General features: G+C 38.8%; 1 protein-coding gene across 4 annotated transcripts; it reads left to right on the top strand.

Annotated features, from left to right (window-relative positions):
- Positions 1-27: 27 nt before the first annotated feature.
- On the top strand, positions 28-5,285 carry Oseg6 (Outer segment 6). 4 transcript variants are annotated; one of them, XM_015979076.2, is made up of 15 exons: positions 28-49; positions 405-559; positions 608-829; positions 875-1,085; positions 1,137-1,423; positions 1,472-1,715; positions 1,764-2,009; positions 2,056-2,328; positions 2,415-2,562; positions 2,606-2,813; positions 2,857-3,237; positions 3,284-4,506; positions 4,556-4,854; positions 4,907-4,983; positions 5,032-5,285. In XM_015979076.2, exons 2-15 carry the CDS (start codon positions 474-476, stop codon positions 5,132-5,134), a joined length of 4,008 nt encoding a protein of 1,335 aa, XP_015834562.1. In that variant the 5' UTR covers positions 28-49; positions 405-473; the 3' UTR covers positions 5,135-5,285. The 4 variants fall into 4 exon arrangements, with proteins under 4 accessions (XP_015834562.1, XP_015834560.1, XP_008191932.1 ...); XM_015979075.2 differs by lacking the exon at positions 28-49 and adding an exon at positions 108-316; XM_015979074.2 differs by lacking the exon at positions 28-49 and adding an exon at positions 105-316 and having other exon boundaries at positions 608-1,085; positions 2,606-2,807.
- Positions 5,286-10,456: the final 5,171 nt, after the last annotated feature.

The following is a 10,456-nucleotide window of genomic DNA, read 5'->3' as shown; positions in this document are numbered from 1 at the left end:
GGTAACTTGATGCATTTACTTCAAAGCAAAATGCAACTTAAATCATACAGTAAGAGAGACTTAAATTAATGCAGTTAAATTACAATTACATATAATTATCTTGTGCACGTCGATGGATCGTTTCAGTTTCACTGGAATAATCTCAAAAATTGAGTTTTTGTCAAATTAAAAAACCAGATTTTGAATCCTCATGTTGGCGATATGGGTGTTTGGCGTCTGTCGAATGTCAAAATGCTTTTTCATCAATAACAACAATGTTTGTATCGTGTTTTAAACATTAAACGCATTGATTATTCAAAAAATGGGAAGCGAAAAGGTATTTCCACCCCTTTTCCCTAAAGCAACTCCTGCATGTTGCAATTTTTCCCGGTCGTTTATAACCTATACAAACAACCCCTTTCTAGCTCTTGTTCCGCTTGGAACAGCCCCATGGCACCGGTGATATTTACACGACATGGCAAAATGGCTCTGGCATGTATCTTGCAACGACTGGGATCGACTGTATGGTCAATATTTTCGACCGTTATGGACAAATCCAGGACCGTATCCGCTTGCCCAGGTGCCCCATTCCTTTCAATTTTCCATTTAATTAAACCCAAAATTGCAGTCTGTGCACCGGTTTTGGGTGGGACTCGGACGGTGATCTCTTGGCGGTAATTTGCCAATCACCTCAACTCACACTGTGGGATGCAAACACCCAGAAAAAGATTCAAATTGATGTGAGATTGAAGGACCAAATGTCGTGCGTGATTTGGGCCAAGACCGCCCCCATGCTGGCCGTGGGGACGGTCAAAGGAAACATATCTATTTATAATCACAACACATCAAAGTTAGTTGTTTTTTTGTTGTTTGTTTTTTTAATTGTCGGTTCTAGACGCACTCCTGTTATTGGCAAGCACGCGAAAAAAATCACGTGTGGGGCTTGGAACACGGAGAATTTGCTCGCACTAGGGTCTGAGGATAAAACAATTTCTATCAGTAATGTAGACGGGGATACGCTCAGAGTGATCAATTTGCGGGCAGAGCCGTCTGAAATAAATTTTTCGGAAATGAAGCTCGACGAGCGCATGGGGGGCGAAAACACTGTAATTTTTTCAAGTTTCCGCTGATTATTTCGCGTTAATTGTTAATTCCAGGTCAGCGTAATTGTGGGAAAGCGCACTCTCTATCTTTACAATTTGTTAGACCCTGACAATCCCATTGAATTAGCATTTCAGCAGCATTATGGCTCTATTGTTACGTATAAGTGGTTCGGAGATGGTTATATTTTAATCGGCTTCAACGCCGGTTATTTTATTGCCATCTCCACCCACATTAAGGAAGTGGGCCAGGAGTTATTCCAGGTCCGGAATCACAAAAACACCCTCACTGATATTACAATAAACGACAAAATCGGAAAAGCCGCATCTTGTGGCGATAACAAGTATTAATCCAACATGGCAGGTCAGGTCACTACTTTATGATTTTTTAGTGTTAAAATACACGACTTGAGCAACCTCCAAGAAACCTCAAGTGTCTTAACTTTGTCACAGGAGGCCGGTTTAGAGAGGATAAGTTGGAGTGTTGACGGTCAGTTGTTTTCAGTGTGTACACGTGGTGGTTCTTTGAACGTCTATTTGTCACACGTGCCGTTACTAACTTCAGTCTCAACGCCTAGAATAGCGATTCTGTCAAGTCTGACTGAAATCAGTCTTTACAACTATTCCTCAGAAAAAGTAGTCACGTTAAAAAGTGAAACTAGTAAAATAAATAGCTTGTTTTAGACCAAATACAAACCGATTCCTATAACACTCGAAACGGAGCCTAGTTTTATCGCCGTGGGCCCGTATCACATAGCCGCCGGTTTAAATAACCGGGTTTGGTTCTATGATTTAACGCGCCCCCAGCCGGGAGTGGATGACGCCCCCTTAATGCTCAAAGACCGACAGTACTTAGGGGGCGTCACTAGCATCAAACTCAATCCTGAATATGCTTCTGTTTTATTTGAAGGAAAATTACAACTACACATGGTGATAAGTTTGTGTAGTTTTTTCCTTTGTTAATTTTTTACTACAGATTGAACAACCGGAGGTTTGCCATGAGGATCGCGAAACTATAATGTTTCCGAACGCAAATTCACCAAATTTATTCATAACTTGCCATTTTTTAACAACCGATTTTTTAATTTACGGCACCGATATGGGAAATATTGTTTATTTCCACGTCGAAGAGTGGGCTTTGGCCCACGAATATAAGCATGAAGTTGGCATCGTGAACGTTTTCGCCGACCCTGCCGGCACTAGATTAGTTTTTGTTGATATTAAAGGCCAAGGTTACGTCTACAATGCTGTAAGTAATTGTTACGGCACTAAACATAATTTGGAAACAAACAAACACAATCTGGGGCCCGTTGAATAATCTATTTGTTCTTTGAGGTGATAAATGAAGTTGTACTCATACCAAACCTACCAAATAAAGTATTAGGAGTCACGTGGGATAGCAATATAAACGATCGCAACATTTTCATAGTGTACGACCAACACGATATTTTCACCTATGTCTACGTCCGATACTCAATTAATGGTTGGTAATTTAGGTGTGAAAATGTAAAAACACCCAATTTTAGGTTCCTCGGTCCAAAAAGTGGGCCAAACCTCGCTTGTAACCAAACAAATCCCTCTATTAATGTACTCGGGTGAAGTAATATCAGCCACACCTGGCGGTCAGATAACTCAACTAATTTTAAACACCCATGACTCGCCTCAAATCGGCGTTAACGAACATGACCAAACGATCCAAGAAACCAATTTTAACAAACAGATCGCATTGTATAGGTAACCACCCAGTCGTGTTCTATTTGTTAATAACTTTATATAGATTTTCGGCCGCTTGGACCACTTGCGAGACGCTCAAGTCGGAGGAATTGTGGCGAAAACTCGCAGTTGAAGCGATGAAACACTTGGAAATAGACTTGGCAATTCGGGTATTTAAACTCCTGGACGACGTCTCCATGGTGTGGTCTTTGGAGAGCATCGCCGGCGTCGAAGACCATAAATTATTATGCGGTTACGTTGCGATGTTTTTGAACGATTTCGATTTGGCTCAAGACTGGTTCATGGGTTCGAGTTATCCAGTGGCTGCGCTAGAAATGAGACGGGATCTCCTCCAGTGGGACCAAGCGTTGCAACTGGCGAAAAAAATGGCCCCGGAACAGATCGCGCTGATTTCACGCGAATACGCCCAACAGCTCGAATTCACGTAATTTTTTTTCTCTTGTCTTTTATTGAAATAACGACGTGTTTAGAGGGAACTACTCCGAAGCGCATATTCATTACGAAAAGGGGCTTCAGGAGGATTTAAGCCCCGAACATACGTTTATTTGCAAGGCCGGAATCGCGAGAACCGCCCTACATTGTAATAACACGCGACACGGCATCAGCATAGCGTTAGAATTGGACAACAAACAACTGTTGAAAGAGTGTGCCGAGATTCTCGAAAAAAACAAACACTTAAATGAGGCTGCAAACTTGTTTGAAAAGTGTCAGAATTACGATCGGGCCGCTTTGAACTACATCAAGCTGAGAAATTGGCAGAAAATCGGCGAGCTGTTGCCCAAAATCACCTCGAATAAAATACATCTTCAGTACGCTGTTGCGAAAGAAAACGAAGGTAAGTATGAGGAGGCAGTCCGGGCGTATTACACAGCCAAGGACTACGATTCCGTGATACGACTCCAACTGGAACACCTGAACAACCCTGAAATCGCCGTTGAGCTGGTCCAAGAGACCAAGAGTACGGAAGGCGCCAAACTCGTAGCGAAATTTTTCCAAAAATTAAACGACTACACTTCTGCCATCAAATTCCTCGTCATGTCGAAATGTAACGAGGAGGCGTTTGATTTGGCCCGAAAGCACGGCAAAATGCAACTTTACGGCGAGATTTTGCTCAATACCTTGGCACCGGATGAGTTAAGACCGCACGATTTTAACAGCATTGCTACGCATTTTGAGAATGAACGAAACAATTTACTGGCGGGGATTTACTGGTTTCACGCTAAGGAATATGCCAAGGCCATGAAACACCTCCTCAAGGCCGCCAAATCGAATTCGAAGGAAAACGAAGCTATAACTGCAGCAATAGACGTTGTGGCGTCCTCAAAAAACGAGGCACTGTCGTCCCAACTGATCGAATTTCTTCTGGGCGAGTCGGACGGCCTGCCAAAGGACCCGAAATACCTATTCCGTCTGTACATGGCGCGGAAGCAATACAAGGAGGCGTCAAAGTCGGCCCTCATTATCGCAAACGAGGAGCAAATCAATGGTAATTACCGGAACGCCCACGATGTTTTATTCGCAATGTACCAAGAGCTGAAGCAGAACGGAATCAAAGTCCCCAACGAAATGCAAGCCAATCTTATGCTACTGCACAGTTACATCCTGGTGCGGCTGCATGTCAAGAGGGGCGACCACCTGAAAGGGGCCCGAATGCTGATCAGGGTGGCCAACAACATATCGAAGTTTCCGTCCCGTGAGTGCACAAAAGCGGCTAGTTTTGCGACTGTTTCATTTGTCCGTAGATAAAGTTCCTATTTTAACGTCCACGGTTATAGAGTGTCACCGGGCGGGGCTCAAACATGCCGCTTTTAAATACGCGACGATGTTGATGAATCCCGAGTACAGGAAAAATGTCGATGCCAAATACGCGAAGAAAATTGAGGCGGTGGTGCGGAAGCCGCCCAAGTCGGGGAAGGCCGGGGACGGGGGCGGTGACCCCGTGGAGCCCCTGACGCCGTGTCCGTACTGCGAGAATTTGTTGCCCGAGACGGAGACGAATTGTAACGGTTGTAAAAATAATATCCCGTTTTGTGTTGTTACGGTAATTGTGGCATTTTAATTATTATTTATTATTATTTATTGTGGGGTTGTAGGGCCGCCATATTGTTACAACGGACTTGACCGCTTGTCCTGAGTGTGATTTCCCGGCTTTGCGGTCGCAGTTTATTGAGTAAAATAACTGTGAATTAAAATGATGTATTTTTGAATTGTTTTTCAGGATTCTTGATAGTGAAGATTCCTGTCCCATGTGTTCGGAGAAGGTTGATTCTCGCCGGTTACCCAAAATTGACGATCCTAAGCCGTATTTGAACGTTGAATAACTTTTTTGATCTCGTGATTGGAGTATTATTTATTTATTTATTTTAGTACAATTAGATTTTAGCAAGAAGTGATTTTAGCGAATGAAACTATCCGTCCATTTTTTAGTGCAATAGACTATTGTTGAATTGTGAAATAAAAAATGAAAGAAAATTGTGTTTTTTTCACATGCTTCAAAGTTTCCACCACCTCTAAAAAAACACTACACGGACAAACGATTGCGTTTGTTAAGTACCAGTAGTTCAATGCTTCCAGCGTTTTATCGATCCATAAAAATTTACACACGATATTTTTTCTCTTAAAATATAATTTCATAATGAAATTTGGACGCAGAATCGTCTGTAGTACTCATTTTTTTGAAATCGCCTCTAAAGCGACTGATATGGTCCACAATCTGCACACGTGTAATATTGGTTGCATAACATCTTATAAGAAATCAACAATTCAAAGTTTTTTTTTCCGGTCATCCCTAGTAGGATCACAAATACCTAATTATTTGCTAGAAAATAGTAGTCTTCAGCATTTAGTTATATTATCATTGATCAAAAATATTTTTTTATTAAAAAAAATATTAATACGTACTAATACTATACCAACAAGTCGTCTTTTTTATTCAGTTACAAGAATGGAATAATAAATGTGTATTTCCGTTTAATGCCATTTTTAAAAATTATTATTCTTTTTAAATAACTTCGCACGATAGGTTGTATTTTTTCAGAATAAAACTTTTATGTCCAACTCTTGTTTGCCCTCTTGAAATCCAATAACTACTTAACAATAGCAAAAAAATCTGTAGCAACAAATATGTAGATAATGTAGGTACTGTAAACTAGTGTAATCCGAAGAGCTGTGAAATAATAAACTCGGTACTTGACGGAATTTTATGAAATTTTAAAACCAAATTGTTACTCATTTTACTAAATGAAACCAAAAATATTTTTTTTTGTTTGCACGTTAGACGGGGATTATCCATGTAAACGTCAAAATGTATCCTGGTTTCGTTACTTTAAGATCAAATTGTTCAATTTTCCGGCAAGTTTGGCAAGTTGTCGACTTCGCATCAAACCCCTGTCCAGCAAACTTCTCGACGATATAAACTGTTGAATCCTCTCGTCGTTTTGGCATCTACCTTGCAACTTCCTCCGTTATAAAATCCGCAATGGAAAACCGTTCGTTCGATAAGTGATTTCCCCCCGATGCATCCCCATCTCAAAAAAAATCGGAAATTTAACTGGAAAAATGCGTGTTTGACGTTCCGTTTCCGCAACGGGGAGGTTAATTTTATTTTAATATAGCGGTCGCGCGCCGCATCTATCGGAAAAGAATTAAGGAGCGGCGGCGGCGGTGGCGGCGGTGGAGCGTCATTTGGCAGTCCCGCGAGACTGTTTCGATTTCCAAACTATTAGCATAATTCCGAACTTGCGGCCTCTTATAATTCGATGATAAATGTGTTGGAAGACTTGGAGATATCCGAGGGTCACTCCCAGGAGTTGGTAATGGGCGTCGCGACGCCGCTCCGAGGCCCTTCCCGATAGATTACACCGTCGGGATTCAAACTTGGCAAGTTTGCTCTTAATCCGTGATTTGCAAATGGCCGATCCCGACGCGGCCCCACATTACCCGGAACGGCCCGGAGTCATTAAAAATGGATCCGGGAACGCACGGAACTAGGCCGATTTTTCGCGCAATCGGAAACTTGCTAAAGCCATTGCGGTGATTAAAGGGCCCGGAAGTGTCTTTATCGCGCCAGATATTCTCGAGAAAAAGCGGATTAAGACGGGTTAGGCACCGGAGTGGCGTGCAAATATTAATTAAATTATCTTTAATTATTGTTTGCTCTGTATATAAAACGATAAATTGCAGAATTCCAGAGTCAGAATTTAATACCTATCTACTTGTAATGAATGAGAAACTATTTCAATTATTTTCAATTTTGATTTAGCGTACTTCGTTATTTCCCCGTTGTTTTCAATTAGCGAAGTTATTAATTAAATATTTTATTATTTTATGGACTCTTTCATGTACACGCTTCATGAACGTGTATAGTTTCGAATAAACAAAAAACACACCAAATTAATTTTATAAATTGATTGAAAACAATGCTGAAATGCCTTTGTTCCGATGGATTAGCAAAAAACTAATTTCGCACGATTTTACAACCCTCGCCAATTCGATAGATTCCATTTTTACAATCAACCCACACCGAATTTCAGAAATATTGCACCGGCACAAACAAAGTCTTTCCAGATCGTAAAATCACATTTTTTATTATGCGCTCTTGTACATTTAGTTTGGCAACAGCACAGAGTAATTAGTTATCAAAGAATCACATTCTTAAAAAGTGTTTTATTTCTTAATAAGCTCTGACAATCCTCAGATAAATTATTCGTAGTATGACATTATTATTAGACTGAACCAAAAATAATGCGCAAAATTCTTATCTTAGTCATCTAAAAAAAATGCTCGAACAGATCGATTTTATTTTGTAAATCCTACATTATGACATGATAGTTACAATTGTGATGTTATTTGTTTTTTAGTTGAGACGTCTTAATTAATTTTTTTAATTATTTTAATTATTTATATTGAAAATTAAACAAATAGCTTCATTGTTTTACACAAAAAATAAACAAAAAACAATCACTCTTTATAAAATAAAATGAGAACCAAAAGATAAAGCTTTTGGTATAATTTCTCAATATCTTTTGTAACTTTTTTTATTTTATTTTCTTCTTTTTTAATTTTTTAAATTTTCTATACTTATTAGAAAAATAAAAATGTACGAAGTAATGTCAGAAATAACCCACTATTGACTCACCCTGTAGTTATAATTATTATTATAAGACACACTACGATCTAATTCAATTTTAGACGCTTGTTGTTTAGTTTGAACTTGTTTCACCTTGTGAAAATAATAAAATTTTAATGTTTTAGTAGCACCCGGTATATTTTGGAATACGGATGTCTGTATTTTAGTATTTAAGGAAAATACCAGTTGGGCTAGCTTTTAGTTGTCGTCAGTTATCACATTATCGTTATTGTATCCGGATATTTATCGTAAATGCGTTTCCTAAATAAGTAGCAGAGCGAATTTTGAAATGTGATAATTGTGCAGCAAGTGTGAATGTAATTTAAAATTAAAGTAAAAAATCGTCAAATTGACATTCAATTTATTGATAAAACAATAGTTGGAGCCGGTGGTGAGCTTTATTCTCCGTTTACGGACACGCCATTAACCGTCTGTCATTGTAACAGCCGATAAGAAAAACGCGACAATTTATAAATTTCGAGGCGAGTCCGACCGTCCCCCCACCGGCGGGCAAAAAAGAACGAATCCGCATAAAGTTAATGGAATCTTAATTTTTAATCTCGCAAACACAGAGAGATTTTATTTTATCTCTCATAAACAAGGCAATTCCCGACTTTTACCTCATAACCTCCGGCTGAAATTTCTAATTAATGTTCTGTATGAAATTTAATTACGCATTACTCTCGAACACAACAAATCACGAGTTGTTTTTTGCCCGAATGCAATTTTAAGCCACGTGTCCGATCTCTTAGACAAACACTGCGATGAGCGATGGCTGCGCCCAGCCCCGGACTTATCGCACAGGGCCATTAGTAAAGATTATGATAATCAGAAATTTTCGGATTATTGGACGCAGATAGATGGCACGTGACCGCTGCGGCCACTGATACCGACAGCTCACGTGGCCCATGCCGAATATTTCACTCGTTCGGAGAAAAAGCCGAAACACAATGACCGGATTAGGGGTGACATCGTGGGAAATCGCAGAGGGATGATGCAGTTTACACGCAATTCGCCACCTCATGCCTGTCGCCTCCGAATAAAAGAACGCCTTTAATCGAATTAAACGCCCTTGCTGCGAAAGGGATTTCCTTACAACCGGAATTTGACTAATTCAACACGTTTTCGTTAAGTTTTCAATTGTCTCCGTGTGGGCGAAAATATTTACAAAACTGTCAAAATTACTCAGTGTTTCAACTTGAAAAACTCAGTGCAGTGCGTTTCGTGTTTTTCTCACGAAACGCCGCGAAAGGGGTGAGCCGAGTGCACCCCTCGCTGCAGCGGCGAATTCCCGTCTGAAAAGTAAACTTCGTCTCGGTTAATGTTTGCCGGAGGTTTATGAAGATATGCTAAACAGTCTTGAGAAGTGTACATTAATAGTCCACCAGATGCTAGCTTACGGTTACGCTTCGGTGGTTTTAGGAAATCATTGTTATTCTCAAAATAGATTAACGTATATTTGCACTGAAAGTCAGGAACAGAAGTGAGTCCCCGGCCACGTTTTCATCTCAATTTCGCAATTCTGCGAGCTTTTCTTTTTATTTTTTCGTAGACGTACCTACTACATGGTATTTAGTTTGAAGCCGCGCTCTACAGGGGTCTGTTTTAAATAGTTAAAATGCGATATTTCACGCAACTTTCCGAAACTTTAAATGCACTAAAGCTTGGGCTAATTGTTATGAATTTATTATGCCAAACGAAAGTTTTCTAAAAACTTGGTAATTAGGTACAATATTAAAAAACGGCTTGAAGCTTTTAGATTCATAAAATAGAATAAAAATATGGTTTAAATGGAACTTGCAACTGACACGAAATAAATGCTTTTTACGAGTAAATACCTGCACGTACCCATAATTCTTTGAGCTTTCAGGAAAAGTCAGCAATAAAAAAATATGAGACTATTTTATCGAAAAACTTCTGATTTTAAATGAACTTGACATTTATATGAATATTTCAGTTTCTAGACCCTAACAATTTTCTTTAAAAATTGAAAAAGAAACAGAGAAAATAAAAACAGGACTGCATATTATGCAAACAAACTTTACAGAAATAATAATGTATTTATTCAAAGTAACAAATGTAATAGAGACGATAACATTAGCAACGTAATATTTTAAAGTTTAACCTGTTATTTATAAGAGGAATTCTTATTTAATAGGAAAATTAAAAAAAAGTTGATAGTTACAGCATGTACATTACAAATGGACAAGAGAGTAACAAGTGGGGAACATAACAAGTTATTAGTTTTATAATTTTTTTTAGCAAACATCCTTCTCGGATATTAAAGAAATACAGAATGTCCGTTAAATTAAGATAAAGTTGCGCATTTTTATACTGAACAATTATCTGTAAGAAAAATTGATGTGTAATTATTTATTTTTCAATTTTTGAAAAAAATCGGAAATTTGTATTTTTCGTTTTTATTTTTTCAAGCGAAAACTAAAAGAACTAGACATTTTAACTAGGACATTCTTCAGGCACTTTTTTACAAGGAATCTAAATCAGTTATACCATT

This window comes from Tribolium castaneum, chromosome 9, assembly GCF_031307605.1.
Source record: "Tribolium castaneum strain GA2 chromosome 9, icTriCast1.1, whole genome shotgun sequence".
NCBI classification, from domain to species: domain Eukaryota; kingdom Metazoa; phylum Arthropoda; class Insecta; order Coleoptera; family Tenebrionidae; genus Tribolium; species Tribolium castaneum.
Note: the sequence above shows the minus strand (reverse complement) of the source record. Positions and strands in the feature narration are given on the sequence as shown.